At 44.4% G+C, this 15,326-nt stretch overlaps 1 protein-coding gene across 1 annotated transcript; it reads left to right on the top strand.

The window, feature by feature from the left end:
• Nucleotides 1-4,654: 4,654 nt before the first annotated feature.
• csrp2 (cysteine and glycine-rich protein 2) lies at nt 4,655-15,320 on the top strand. The gene is made up of 6 exons (XM_041963826.1): nt 4,655-4,663; nt 6,665-6,787; nt 8,985-9,153; nt 10,870-10,999; nt 12,554-12,647; nt 15,089-15,320. The coding sequence occupies exons 2-6, from the start codon at nt 6,676-6,678 to the stop codon at nt 15,163-15,165; spliced, it is 582 nt and encodes a 193-aa protein (XP_041819760.1). The 5' UTR covers nt 4,655-4,663; nt 6,665-6,675; the 3' UTR covers nt 15,166-15,320.
• Nucleotides 15,321-15,326: the final 6 nt, after the last annotated feature.

The raw sequence follows: 15,326 nt of genomic DNA, 5'->3' as shown, positions 1-15,326 counted from the left end.
ATCTGAAGGAAGAACACAGAAGGAAGCAGGGCTGGGAGCTGAAGCCTTACTGTGTTACAGTAAAACTACAACGCAGCCCGACGTTGATTCAGACGGCGCTTATGTCGGTCCAGCTGCACGTCCTGTCCCCCCTAGGGCCTGTTTGGCCAGTCTAAGAGGGACTGATGGGCCTGCTGCTCCTCCTCCTTCCTCTCAATGTGCAGCAGGACCTTATCTAAGCTCACTTCCTCCTTCCTTTATTTGACTTTGATGGTTTCAGCCCTAACCGTCTCGTTTCCCAGCTTGCTGTCCAGCGTCTTGTCCTCCTATCTGCCCTCCACTCTTCCAAAATCCTGGAGCTCCTGACGGAGCTCCTGAACTTCTTTGTAGAGAAGAGAATTCTCTCGGCGATGTTCGATCTTGTTGTGCAGTTCCTGAAATTCCTGCTTGAGGGCAGTCTTCTCCTTTTTAAGCTTCTCAAACTCAGCATTGTTCTGTTGATACCAAACGAGCCAGGGTTTCACCTTTTCGTATTCTTCTCTCAACTCCAGGATTGTGCTTTGGAGGTTGTGAAGGTGGTGCATCCTTTCCTCTTTTTCATCTTTCACTGATGCATACCTCACCTTCATCTCTTGTTCATCGCGAAGTTTCTCGGTCAAATCCTGCTGCTGTCGTTCTTGGTTAGCGATGAGTTGGCTCAAGGTTTGATTCTCCTCCTGCATTGTTTGAATTTCCTTTTCCAAGTCGTTTTGCCTGGAGATTTTCTGCTGGAGGTCCTGAACCGTTTGCTGCAGCTTCTTCCATCGCCGCCTCACGAGTTTGTTTACGTTCAGTTTAATCTTGTATTCATTCTCCAAAACTTGATGGTCCTTCATTTGCCCCTGTGCTCCAACAATTTCTTGCTCGAGCCTGTGGTTGTTTTGGATTATGATTTCCTTTTCTTTTTCAGCAGCCTGACAGTTTTCGTCCAATTCTTTCTGGTGCTTGAGTTTACTCTGCAGGTTGCGTGATTTCTTGCGAAGGTCTTTGTTTAAGTCACTCATTGCTTTTTTCACGGCTGTAAGCCACTTATATCTCCCTTCTAGGTCTCGACCACAAGACTTTCTGCTGCGGTCGTCTTCTCGTTGATCCAAGAACATATTGTGCAGCTCTGAGGCGTCTATTTCCTCAGGAGCTACACAAATGTTGTCGAGAAGATTTTCTTTGTCCTCTTTACGTTTCAGCCACCGATCCATCTTATCTTAATTTGTTGTCTCTCTATATAAAAATGAAAAATATCTAGAACTGATTGATAATAGATAGTTGGAATAGCAGAGCGTGAGAAGTCATAGCTGTTGATGTGCTTTGATCTGTCAAAGAGTAAGTGATGTCACAGTTCAAAGGCATTTCTTTGCTCCGCCTACAAATCAGATTGGGGGCGGAGCCAAAAGCTGGGCCCGCCCATAAATCAGATTGTGACGTCACAGCGACAGCACACACCTGCTACCATTGATAAAAAAAAACAAAAAACACCACAAAACAAAAGAGGTCAGCCGGCGACTCCTGTAGACGGAGACGGTTTTTCAGCCTAACATTCCTGTCAGGCTGGACAGGTCGGACCGGATGGAGCAGTGACGGATCGTTTTCGGAGTGACACAACATGGTGGCGCCCCACAACCAGTAAACAACGAGAGCCAGTTCATTAAAAAGTGGTACAAACTAATAAATACTGCACTTTCCTTTTCGTGAACGTTACCTATTCATATTTGGTAAATGTGGAGGACATAAGCTCTTCGGATTCGCATATCCGCAATGCATAGTTCACAATCAACAACTCCTCGTCCTATTGCTCTCATCACCTGACCGAGCCCTGTCATCTATCCCCAATGATATCGTTTCGGTTTTTTTTTGGTTTTTTTTTTAATCGCTTTATAAAATAGTTACCTGGAATGTGCGTGGTTTTCATACAATGTCATAAGTGATGACAGGGTATGATAGTGATTAATCACTTATCAAAACTGAAGGCTGATATATGCTTTTTACAGGAAACCCAAATAACCCAACATGAATCCCAACAGCTACAACTTAGACAATATGACAGAATTTATTCAGCGACATACAGAAGTAAACAATGAGGAGTTTCAATTTTAGTCAACAAAAACCTTTCATTCAAGCACCATTCAGTTACTAATGACCCAGAAGGAAGATTTTTGATCATTAATGTATCAATAAATAATACACCTTTTACTCTTGCTCATGTTTATGGACCAAATGATGATGACCAACTTTTTACCAAACTCAACTAGATGTTAAGGAGTAGGAGGGTTCAGGGAAAAATTGGTGAATGGGTGAGCAGGACTTAAATAGGGCGTGCACAGGTGAATAAGGTGAGAGGCCGAGTGAGGTAAAGGGAAGTGATGTAAAGGAAGTGAGGTGAGCTAAACAGGGTGGGGAGACATGAGAAATAAGAGTCTTTACTACACTAGACATACACATTCATTGGACACAATTCAGCAGTACATGCAGAGATATGGTCTTAGTGATAGTTGGAGAATGAACATCCCCACGCAACCGGAATATACATACACCTCCCTCCATCATCATTATTCCAGCAATACAGAACAAAACTGGTATAATTATACACAACTCGCTCAAAGTCTGTGTGTGCGTATGTGTGTGTGCTTGCTTCTTAACTGAGGAGCTCAAGGGCCCATCATGATAGCCTGCACTGGGGCCCGACCTTTCTAACGTACGCCACTGCCCATGTTGCTTCAGTTCCTCTACCACAATGAGTGTTAATGTTGGTAACAGCCTTCATGTAGCAATGAACAACATCAGGCTGCTAATAAGAACCAACAGTGGGTTTTGCGTCCGGCTTCTGTTATTAACCTACCGCTGTGGCTTCTTCATGGCTTCAGAGCATGTGATGAATTTAGTATCAGCACATAACTTCATCACTAAAGAAATCATTGCCTCATTTTATGACCCAAAATGACGATCTCCTGTGTATTTTCCAGCTAATGTGATTATGGCCTGAAGAAGCTATGTCAAAGATATATTGCAGGCAGTACTGATTGAGTATTCTTCAATCAAGTGCTCTATTGTTTGGGACACTTCAAAATGAACAGCATGATTGATAAATAATGAAGCTGAGGTTTGTTGGTGACAGTGCGATGTACTGTCTATTTTCAATCTGCAGTCCACCCACTGCATGTAATATTCTAACAGTAGACAGACACATGGATCAATGATCTTGGATTGAGTAAAAACAGATTGAAGGCATCTCTGTTTACACTGAAATCTGTAATAACTCAACCCTACCCACCTTAAAAGGGCTTCATTTTATGGTTTAACCTTGTAATTAAATGTAATTAATCATGCCGCTCTGCACCAGGTGCTGCCATGCAACTTCACTGTGGTGAGACTTGCACTGATGCAATGAGAAAATCATGAAACTGAAGGTCACAGGTTTTCACAACCAGTAAAGTCTGTCTGGCTTCTTGTCAGATTGCGCTGAATCCATGCCTGCTCTCCTCGCTGCGTGGCTCAGTAAATGTGCCTTAAAGCTTTAAACTGTAAAACACAGCTTCTTTCATTCGCCTATAATAAAAACAAAGCAAAAAAAAAAAAAAAAAAAAAAACCCTGCTGCTATTGTGTGTGGTGGCTTTAGGCAGCGGTACACTGGTGAGCGTTGTGTCATTGCAGCAGTACAGTCTGCAAGGCAAACACGAACAAGCCTTTGTTTGTGGCATTCTGTGTACAGCAGGGGGCAGGATAACTGCAAGGTTTGCCAGACTGATGACATGAGCATTTCAACAGTATCTCTAATACAAATTATTACACACATATGTAGACATACATGCATAAGCAGAAGAGCAAAGTGGAAACCCAGGTAGATTTTTCTGATAAGTCTACTGTCCACTTCACTTCCTGCAATCCTGACAGGAAGGATAAGGCCCCTTTCCCTGCACAAATTCACAATTTCTAGAGTTTTATACACATTTAAGACAAGGAAGTGATCGGTGCAACCACAGAATCCACCAATATGTCTTCCAGTGTCTGTTCGGCTGGTCTGATGTAATTCTAAAGTGCTCCAAATGCAATCCTCTCAAAAACGTGTCTACATTTGAAATCAGAAGATCACTTTAAACAGTGGAGGGTTTGCACGGAAGTAACACACCGTATCTTCATCACACATTCTCCCTCTCACTGTAGACTACTTCAACACACCTCACGTGCTCTTCTCAAATGGATCCTAATGGGGAAATCAGATCAAATGTGGCTTGTCTGTGTTTAATGATGTGAACGGTTTTTCAATCATCACTGCCACTGTTCACGTTTCCATGGCAACATGGGATTATTTTAAATGTACTTATGGCAAAAAAAAGCCATCTTCACGAGATCATATCTAATATGACTTCACTTTTGTTTTAATTTTTTAAACCCAGTTATACAAGTGATGCAACGATTCTCTGTCCTCCAATTGACGAATCTAATTTCTGACAGCACCTGAAGGCAGCAGCGTTGTGTTCATGGCCCTCTGAAAAACCACCCCTCGCACTGACGGGGTAAATATGCGGAGTATGTGGCTTTCAGGGTCAGTGTGAAGCAGTCTGCTGCCGAGGCGTCCGGACACACACTGAACCAATTCAGCTGGAGCTCAGCCATTTTCACATCGACAGCCTACCTGCCTTTTACGTCAAGGTGACTTTTTCTATTCCAGCTCACTCTGCTTGAACTTGATGCTGTTCGTGTCGGGTTGGCTACTTTTAATTACTGAATATATGACATTAATTATGTTGGTTTCTGTACCCCAAAACTTTTTCTCATACCTTTGTCAACAGCTCCAGGGCGGTTCAGCCGCAGGTTTTAGGTGGATATTTTTACTGTTAATAACTGATTCAGTAACGTTAATAATTTGGATACACTTCTGTTTTTTTTGCATTTATAGCCGATGGAAATGAAGCGGAAAGGGTTTGCAGTTATGTTCGCTAAACTTTGAACAATAGTCATAGTTTTTCATGACATAAAGCTAATAAAACACCCAAAACCGATTTTTTTAAGCTAACAAGTCAAGAAGCTACATGGTACAGCAGCATAGCAAACATGCTAGCTGAATTAAATTTGTATTTACAGTGTCATAATAATAGCAGGTTAACAGTTTTATGACTTTATATATAAAGTCGTGGCAAAATGTAAGTAATACCCTTTGTATTAGTAGCTAATGAGGTTACTCCGCCGACGTGTGGTACTGTGTGTGACAGAACAAGAGACTTTAACGCAGAAATGTGGTCAAAATCCTCAACAATTCAGTGTGATGCTACCACTTGACATTCAGCTGCTGGGCTGAGCTGATGTGGTTTAAAGAGTCAGTGAGGCTACAGATCTTATTGACAATAATGTTCTGAAAAGTTATGTAACAAGTACTAGGAAAGAAATACCAGTCCATTTAATAGCAGTGATGTGTCTCCTCATCTGAAAAGGGTCAGTGAGAGTTCAGCTATAATAAAATGTTGCTGGTCTTGGTTCAGCGGAACAAACGTTTTAGTGTCCGGCGATGATCTCAAAGCTATTTCGGATTGTTTTCTGGGCACAAAACGCTGACTGCTGAATGAAATTTGACTGAAAGGCACTGAACATCAGCACAAATATTGGTCTTAGGCAACTGCAGTCTGAAACGAACGAACCAACGACACATCTGGACGCTTCATCTCAGTGAGGCTGTTCCCCTTCAACACCAGCCTTCTCATCACACCCAACCCCTGAGGGAAATTTCTGGGTAATGTCAGCCCTCTTTTCATCCTCTCTCATTCTCGGCCTTGCCCTAAAGTCTCTCTTGTCCAGCTTGCGGGAGGACTTACCGGCTGACAAGATCGATAGTGTCTACTGCTTTTTATTTTTAATTCATTAACACGAACAGCCTTCTTTAATTTTAGCCTCCAAAGCATGATATCACAGCAGGCTTGCTTTGTGGTGATGCGCAAGGAAAGTCTTAAAATGTTAAATTTGTCCCATGTGGAACCTCAGCGACGCCTTCTCAACACATTTTTACAGGGAAGTGAGCCTGTAATTACAGACAGATGCACATGTGAGTCAGGGAGCGAGTGGATGCGTCCTGCGTGCTAACGACAGTGTTTACTTCACTCTCACACTTCTTCTTCACTGTTTGCGTTCGTGTCCTGCAGCCACAGCAGACAACAAATGCCCCGAGGGCACAGCACCCCGGCACATTCCTTTGGGCATTAGTCTGCCATGTTGGTCAGGCCGACCTCTTTTGCATTGTTTCGTCTGTTTTGGTGTGGAGCGGTGGTTCAGACGGCAATTCAGCCAACAATATTTCAACTGCAAATCCAGTGATATATGTATGTATGTATATGAATGAAGCACTCACTGATTTATCAGGGAAACGTTACTAAACAGCAATTGAACCATCATGGGGATGAACAACATGCCCCTCTCTCCATCAAAAACTACCGATGACGTGTCTTTGAGCGAGGTATCAAGTGCCATAACAAAGGTTAAACTCATTTCCACTTGGATCATCTCCTGCAGGTGGAACTGTGTGTGAAAATGAGCAATAGTCATTCTCAATGCCATGGCCATCCTTCCTTTGTAAACAAGAACTGAACAAGTCTCCAAAGTGCAGACGGACAACCCTGCCCCCGACGCTTCAGCCCCTCTCATGATCTCTACATCTCTTTGCAGAACCACAAACAATGCCGAACTGGGGAGGAGGCAACAAGTGTGCAGCGTGCCTTGGGACAGTTTACCACGCCGAGGAAGTGCAGTGTGACGGGAAGAGTTTCCACAAATGCTGTTTTCTCTGCAGTAAGTACAGCTGGAACACCTACACTCCTGGACCAAGATTACTTTTAACAGAACAAAGCAGTGTTTTTGCATGTTTTGGCCGATCGAGTACAGACAGATATAGATAAACATGTTTTTACATTGGTTTCCCACCCTCAGAAGGCCACTGGATGTATTCATTTGATACACATTATCAAGGTCAATTTACTGCTACTCAGCCTGTGAAACATCATTTCTGACATCTGAGGAAATAACTGAGAACATTTCTGAAAGTTAATAAAAGAGAGCCAACTCTTAAAGTCTCAGATTTCTGCGTTTTCCATTAACACTTAGACAAACATTTGTTTTTTGCTTTGAAGAAACTCAGACAGGTCAGACATTTTAGTAGCTGCTGCCAAACCTTGCTATGAGTCTTGACTGTAATTATGTCAACATGAGACCTGCCAAGATCACATATTATCACATCAACCTGCACATATTATTTGGAGTCATAATGCAGTAAATGACTTGTACTGTATTTGACTGTTTTTGTGGTGTAATGCTCTTGGTTTAAGCTTCAGGGGGCCATGAGGGCTCAGAGATAGAACCCGATACAGAGATGAGTCAGAAGAAAGACTGGTGGACCTCTCACCTCTCCACAGCTCATCAAAGGGAGCTTGTGCTGACATTCATCTGACCGGTCATCGGTTGTTGACTTCACACTGCAGCATTATTGTCAGTTTGTCGGACGGGAGGGGGGTGGCTTGTCCTGGTCCTGAACCATCCCTGAAATGTCAGTGAAGATGAGACCAGAATCATACAAACGCTTTCATTTAGCTGCTATCAAGAAGAGCGCAAAGCAACAAAAGATGAGTTTTCCAGCAGCTCCCACACAAAGGCAGCTTTGTCTGACGTCCCTGCTGAAGACATGATGAGCAAGGGTACTTGGTGTCCTTGGCTCTCGTTTGCCCTTTCCTCCAGTTTCTCAGATTGACATTCACCCCTTCTCTGTGTGTGAAAGGCAGCTATACAGTGACAGAAAGGTCACATAGTTGCAAACAGAGCCTCATGTGGCTCTTTGAACACTTACTGTGGCTTCATCTTCTGGATTTGCTTATAATCTACGCCAGTGCCAGCGCATGAAGATGAATGATACGAGTGGAGGGGAAGACCTCAGAGAAACCATGACGATTGCAACAAAGATGGTTAAGGAAGTGTGTGGATTTAAGATGAATTTGACCGGGCATACAGAAGTCTTCTAACAGGCTTGCAAAGCTTTTATTGTGAAGGGCATTGGCCCCGAGATCAGAGAGACAAGAGTGGGGGCATTTTTCCAGCCAGCTGTGTGAAATCTTAAGCCAGTATCAGACAGTCACACACTGCAGGCCAGTGTGTAAAGAATTTAGATAATCCCAACAGCCAGTGTGCAGTCTTAAGCCTCTGCAATGCTTTTGTGTTTTCAAACAATGCATTCTTCACTTTGTACAAACCTGCAAAAAACTGATTTCTCTAGCAACCACTGTACTTTGACTTTATAAAATGCATCCAAGAGGAGGCTCCAGCAATGGCGAACACAGCACCGACTGACTGACAGCACTGTAGTTCCTGCATTGCATGCAAACTCTGGAGAAGTAGAAGTGTTGAAAGAAGCTGGTGCCAGTTCAGGTGTCAGAGCCGAGAGAGGATGTGAGTGGAAGTCTCGGCTGGTTGGAGTAAATTGTCCATTAACTTTGGGTGCTGTAGGACCCTGAAGAGATGGAGGAGGAGGTTTTTTTTTTTTTTTTGCTGTCGTTCAAAGATTTGTAAGTGTCAGTTGGACTCAGTTGACATGCAAGTGGTCAATTTAGGGGGCGGAAAAGTTTAAGTCGTGAAAAGCTCCTGAAATTTCATTCAAACTTCAAATTCACCTTTGAATTGGAAAAAACTTCAGTCATTCAATTCCCAAACTTCCACTGTTCATACACAGTTTACACTGGCTGCCTTCAGTTCAGTTTCGGTTTTATACACTCAAACTGGGACTACATTCTTTCAAGGCTTCAACTTGAGCTGACCCTTCCAGCTCAATGGATCAGTCACACTTAAGCTTGTCCTTAAATTGTCCTATCTCTCCCTAAAACCAAGAGCAGATGCTTTATTTCTCATTTCAGCAGGATCCTGGTCACAGGACGATACTGTTTTGCCTTTGTTTGGTGCACAGTGACACCGTTTTGCTTACATAACTCCCTCTTTGTGCCCTCAGTGGTGTGCAGGAAGGGCTTAGACAGCACCACGCTGGCTATCCACGACCAGGAGATCTACTGCAAGTCCTGCTACCGGAAGAAGTACGGCCCCAAAGGCTACGGCTACGGCCAGGGGGCGGGGACGCTCAACATGGACCGAGGGGAGCGGCTGGGAATCAAACACGAAGAGTAAGCTGTCGCATGAGCGCTGAATGGAATAAAATGTATTTCAAGTCCTACGATGCAGAGCTTGGAGTCACTGTGGCTAATCATTACCATAATCATGATCAAGATAATTAGGTCAGCCAACAGGGAACCAAAGTTATCTGCCCAAGTAATCTGTGTGGATGCTGGTGTTACATAATACTGTATATGCTGATATTATCATGCTATCTATCAATACTGCATGCTGCTGTGTTTCCTCTGTCTCCCTATTTGGTACTTGCTATACTTCATCAGAGCTGTGTTGACACCCAGTCCAGCTCTGCACTGCTTCCATCTGGTGGGATGATAAAAAGCGGCTAACAGTGCTGCCAGGAACTCTTACTTTTATAGATTCAGTACGACACAAATGACATCTTGAAATGTCTGACTAGGGGATCATTCATCGCACCTAACTGCACAAGTGGTTGCAGTGAGCTTGAGGTCAGCAAGTTCAGCGGCTTGTAAGTTGCGGCCGCCGACGCTGTCAGCACTATTGTCTCCTAACAGCATGCGTTCATGGTGCTGAACTTGACATGGTTCCCAGATACACGCGCTTGGACAAGAGATACTTCATATTGAATTCATGAAAGCTAATGTCAGATATAGATGTGGTCTGTTAAAATGATCATTGTTATTGCCCTCCAGCTGTCCAACTTAACCAGAGCACAGCGTGAACAGGAGTCAGTGGGAATACAGTGATCGTCCGATAACTAACAGCTAATGAGCTTTGGCTCTCATTAGCTTTTAGGGCCTCAGTCGTTTGTAGTGTCAATAAGAAGAGTTTCACTGTCTGGTCAATACAGATCAGCAGTCATGGTGCTTGAGGACTCTTCAGCAGGCCAAATACATATTTAAGCTTGAGTCGTCCAGCTTAAATACGTCAAAAGTGAAAGCCTCCGCTCTGCCCGTGCTCTTGCTCCTGCATCCTTTTCTGTTTCTCGCTGCCTGAACCACTAAGCTTGACGGGAATATCTCGCACAGCTGTCCTCCTGATCAAATCCAGCTCGGCTGCAGCAGATGCCAGCTGGTTTTGGGGGGACGGCGTAGATTCAAGGAGAGAAAAGTCTAGGTCGTAGTAGGTTGGGTTCGTAGCTTCCAGCCTGCGGTGGGTCAGGTCTGCTCTGTTTGCGGGTCTACACACTTGTGAGACCTGAACCTACAACATACATGATGTGAGAGAAGCAAAAACAAACTGGAAAACACTGACCCACACACACATCTAATCAGAATGTTTACTCCTGCACCCGGGCGTCAGGTGATGACTGTTTTGAAAGAGTTTATTATGCAACCAGCAGGATCTCCTCCTCTCTGTCCTCTACCACAAAGGCCTTCATTCAGGGGCCTCTGGGGCTAGCAGTCACCCTCCGATAAGCACCGCTCCAGGGCCCCTCTTTGCCACCACTGGCTGAGGACAGAGGCCCGGTCTTTTTGCCTTTTAAAAATGCCATTGGCATTTATAAAGCTGCCTCAAGAGATATTAATGTTTAACTGATGCATAGCTAAGGTATTCATCACTGCAGAGGTCAGTGTTTTAGGTCATACTGGCTTCACTGTGAGTAAATGAGTAAATGTTTTCATGAAGAAGAACACTGAAGGGCGAGCGTTACCAGCGGTGTTTATATTGTTTTAGAGGCAGACGTTTCATTCCAGAATCAGATGTCAACCACTTTCCAAGGTTAATCACTTTTCACTTTCCCCCAGGACACACGCTCACAGGCCGACCACCAATCCCAACCCGTCCAAATTTGCCCAGAAGTTCGGAGGCTCAGAGAAATGTGCCCGGTGTGGTGACTCTGTCTATGCAGCCGAGAAGATCATGAGCGCAGGCAAGGTGAGTTTCACCTAAAGCATCGTCTACCGAGTTAGCATGCATGTTAGCATGCTGATGTAGCATTCAGCTCGAGTCAGCGATGTGCCTCACAGAGCTGCTGGCACGGCTGTAGACTTAGTTTTGTTGTTTGATCGCGATTTAAATAATAAATTGATTATCAAAATCCTCGATGAATCATTTTCTGACAGCATTCGACCAATCGATCATCGTGATTTCATCATTACACTAGTTTGAGTCAGTCAGTCCTAATAATCCACAATTATTCTGAACATGGCATATTCAGAGTTTGATGCGGGTCATATCAGTAGTATAGGAAGCCTTCTTCTTTGTTGGCCTTCTGTTTTGTCGGAGTAAGGGCAAAAACTGGAATATTTTGTGCATGCAAACGTAGTGATTCTTCATCTGTATCTAGAATACAGTGAATAAACCAGCAGGAGCTGACAGCAGAGCCAGAAAGATGTGTTTTCAGAGGACAATTTGAATGCAACATGCACCGTCAGGCTTTAAATTAAGGCGTCTGCCAAGATGAAGCCGAGTGGTTCGCAAGCGGAGCCAAGCTGCAAAAATTATTACTGCTGGCTAAGGCAAGGATTCGTTTATTGTCATGACAACACTAATGGAGAGTGTGCTACTAGGCTGTGCCTGGGAACGAGATCTTCTCCCACAGATTTAAACAATGCGCTCCTGTAGCTCTATTCTGCATCCTACAGACTCAATCAGAACAGTGATCATACGCAGTTACAGCATGAGCAGCCCCAACAGAAATTAAACCCTCTAACCCAAGCAGCGCTGGTTCCTTGAACTCCACGGGACCGCAATCTGCATCACAAACTGCAGGGGTGAAAAAAGCCTCGCTGCAGTGAACACACATGGTTTTTACAGTGCTGAGCCACATGCAGGAGGTTTGGTGTGGTCGCTCATAATGAGAGAACGCAAATCCCGCCTTCCCGATTGAAGCCAGTCCACAACGTTCGGACCGGCGCTCCCCAACAACCGGCGTTAATCGCGCGAGGCAGGCCGGCCGCTGGGGTTCTGGCAGCCGCTGACACTCAGATTTACAGTCGATGAAGTCACGAGGATGTTTAGTTCTGAGGGAGAGAGTCTCGTGAAATCCTGTCCACAGAGGAGCAAAGAGGAAAGGATTTCTGTTTCCTCTAAAAATGGGGGTGGACCACTTCCTGTCGCTGATCACACGTGGGTTCACACAGCTGATTTATAGCAGGTGATGTCATCGGGCGGAGAGCTGTTAATGTGTGTGCTAATGGGAGGAAATCTGTGTGAGGCTCCAATCATTGGCTTTAGCACAACGTGTAATTTTAAGTATAATAAAGTCATTAAGACGTGCCTGCGGGCTGACGGAAAACTGAGACGCTTTGATGGGATTTGATGAAGGAAGTGATGACATGTGCTCCAACAAACATCTGCAATTATCAGCTGTAAATAACTGCAAACAGGCCAACAGTTTAAGGTGGATTTAGCATCAAAAGCACGAGGACAGACTTGAGCAGCTGCCACTGTAAGCGCAACATGAAAATTCTCTCTTTCTCCCCACAGCCGTGGCATAAGAACTGCTTCCGATGTGCAAAATGTGGCAAGAGCCTGGAGTCGACCACTCAGACTGAGAAAGACGGAGAAATCTACTGCAAAGGTGAGATCAAACTAGCTGTGGAGTGTTTCACGGCAGCAGAATGTACGACCATGACGTAGATTTCACAGACACACAAGGTGAAGTAACACCGGCAGAGCATGAGTCGAGTCAATCCAGCATGCAACGCTCCAGAGAGCAGCAACAAATGTCCTCACATGTTTAGTTGACTGCGCCGTCACTGACAAACATTCACTCAGACTGTGGTTCAACACCAGGAAGATCGCGGCCTGAACAAGTTCAACACACAGCTAATTCACATTGTGCTGACGTTAGCGGTAAAAGTGAGACATCTCCCAGGACGACAGCCAAGCCAAACATTTGGTTCTCACTTTGTTCAAGCAAGTCGCAAACAAACGATCACTCTTGGCAAGGTAAGAATTTGTGGATTGTCATGACAACACTAATTGGAAGCGTGCCCCGATATGTGATCGCAGACCACAGACTTATAAAATGTGTTCCTGCGACGTGAAGCTGTCTTTTACCTGCAAAACCGATGACATCCACACCAGCCGCACCTCCACTTTGTGCTAGCGAATGCTAACTCGCTAAGCTAAGTTGATCAACGTGGTAAACATTAGGCCACATATGTCAAACCGATTCCATAAAGGGCCACGTGGCTGCAGGTTTTAGTTCTAACCAAGGAGGAGCACCAATCAACCAACCAATCAACATCAAGGAATCACTTAGTTATCAGCTGAAGACTGAGATCAGCTGATTAATTGATTCCAGCCTGGTGTGCTCCTCCTTGATTGGAAAGAAAACCTGCAGCCACACAGTCTTTATGGAATCGGTTTGACATTCCTGCACTAGGCCATTAGCATTTTACTCCAAACGCAGACAGGAACTCTGATCTAATGACTGCGAAATAAACACTTTGAGGAGTTCACCTGCATGATTACAAACACTGATGAACTAGTTATTCCCAAATCCTAATTTGTGAGTTCCACAGCATTCTGCAGAGAGCAGCTACGTCTCTACTGGCAGCTGATGTGACCATATGAGCAAAAACAGACCTGGATGGACTGGCTCTCATGTAGTAATCCCCTTGAAACAAAACACGCACACACACACATCGGGCCTTGTACTCACTGTGGTCCCGGACGTGTGTGTGCTCCCAGATGAGTGTTATTTCACATGTGGTGTGTTGGTTTGGCTGCAGGACTCTGGCCTTGTCAAGCTAACAGAGCTGCTCACTGTCCAGCAGATTTTAGTGGGCAGAAATATTTCTCTCTCCTCATCAGCACAACGACGTGGGATGGTTTGATTAAACAGGACACACACACACACACACACACACACACACACACACACACACACACGTCAGCAGATAGTTGTTTGCTGAATGTCATAATGAAACCTTGTACTGATGAGGAGGAATGTTGCATCTCGGCTCTAAACTCAAACTCTGCTGCTGCTATCAATCAGTGATTTGAGACATCCTGACTCTGAGCAGCAGCTGGATGTTGTTTCTCTCCTTCGCGAACATTTTGAAGACAGATGTGGTCGGTGGACCTGAGGTGTGCACAACAAAACTAAACCAGTGTTGTTTCAAACAATCCACCAGTTTAGAGAATTTAAAAAAAAAGTCAGTTTCTGCACCTCACTGTTGACAGCAACCTCAGCCTGAGTGGTGACTTTGTTTTAAATGTCAAATTGATGTGAGATGAACACATGTACACACACAGGTGCTTTATATTGTGGCTTGAAGGTGGTCAAAGTTGTGCTGGAATTACATGCAAACAGCAGCTCACCTCGATGTCATGGAGTCAGTGTAAATTTGTTGTCTGTTGTGCTCAGAGAACCAAAATCAAGTGAAAACGGCAGTTCAGCAGCAGCTGTTTCCGCACAGAGCGACACAGTTAGCCTGAATCATGTGTGTTGCTCAGCTGAGCGGAAGGAGTTTTATTTGGGACAAAAACGCGCATTTTGTTTCACCGCTGTTCACACCCAGCTGAGATCTGGTGTTGTATCGCTCTGTATGGAAGTCTGGAGGAAGAAAAGCAGGTCTGTTCAACATGGCAAATCATTGACAGAGAAAATTGGTTAATTATTGTTTTCTGTTGCCCTCTTTGCGAGGATCCCTGCAATACTTTGATCCTTTTTTACGTGGTTGATCCACAGAGTTGAGACCAACTGGCTGTTCACATGCAAAATATTTCATTCAGCCAGATACATGAGGAACAGCCCTCTCACATACTTAGGCTTAAGCAGATATTTATGTATTATTTACATATTTTCTACTGTATTTCTACACTACACAACTCTGTTCAGTTTAGTATAAAGCACCATAAACAAGCCAGTTTGGCCGATCCCATCCTGCAGTTTACTGACATCACCTGACAACAATGTTTTTAAACGGCGGTTTTCACTCAGTAACGGAAAAACGCAGTTTGGAAAGTTGCAGCTCGTTAATGTTGACTCTGCTTTCTCTCCCTCCACAGCGTGTTACGCCAAGAACTTCGGGCCCAAAGGCTTCGGTTACGGCCAAGGAGCCGGCGCTCTGGTTCACGCACAGTGACGGCTGAACCGGAAACTCAAAGTCACACCTTTATACATTCCTCTGTCCAACACCAACAAGCCCTTTTCTTGTTTCCTCCCTCAAATGCTTTTATGTTGATATATGTGCTCATGATACAAATAAAAACATGAACAAACCCAACAGCTTTTTCACATTTGACT

This window comes from Chelmon rostratus, chromosome 22 (assembly GCF_017976325.1).
Source record: "Chelmon rostratus isolate fCheRos1 chromosome 22, fCheRos1.pri, whole genome shotgun sequence".
NCBI lineage: Eukaryota > Metazoa > Chordata > Actinopteri > Chaetodontiformes > Chaetodontidae > Chelmon > Chelmon rostratus.
Note: the sequence above shows the minus strand (reverse complement) of the source record. Positions and strands in the feature narration are given on the sequence as shown.

Bases quoted from the DNA above. Each gene is read 5' to 3' on its own strand.
- csrp2 (XM_041963826.1), top strand. From the start codon at position 6,676: ATGCCGAACTGGGGAGGAGGCAACAAGTGTGCAGCGTGCCTTGGGACA. The intron at 9,154-10,869 runs GTAAGCTGTCGC...ACTTTCCCCCAG, and splicing joins CTGGGAATCAAACACGAAGA to GACACACGCTCACAGGCCGA. The intron at 12,648-15,088 runs GTGAGATCAAAC...CTCCCTCCACAG, and splicing joins CGGAGAAATCTACTGCAAAG to CGTGTTACGCCAAGAACTTC.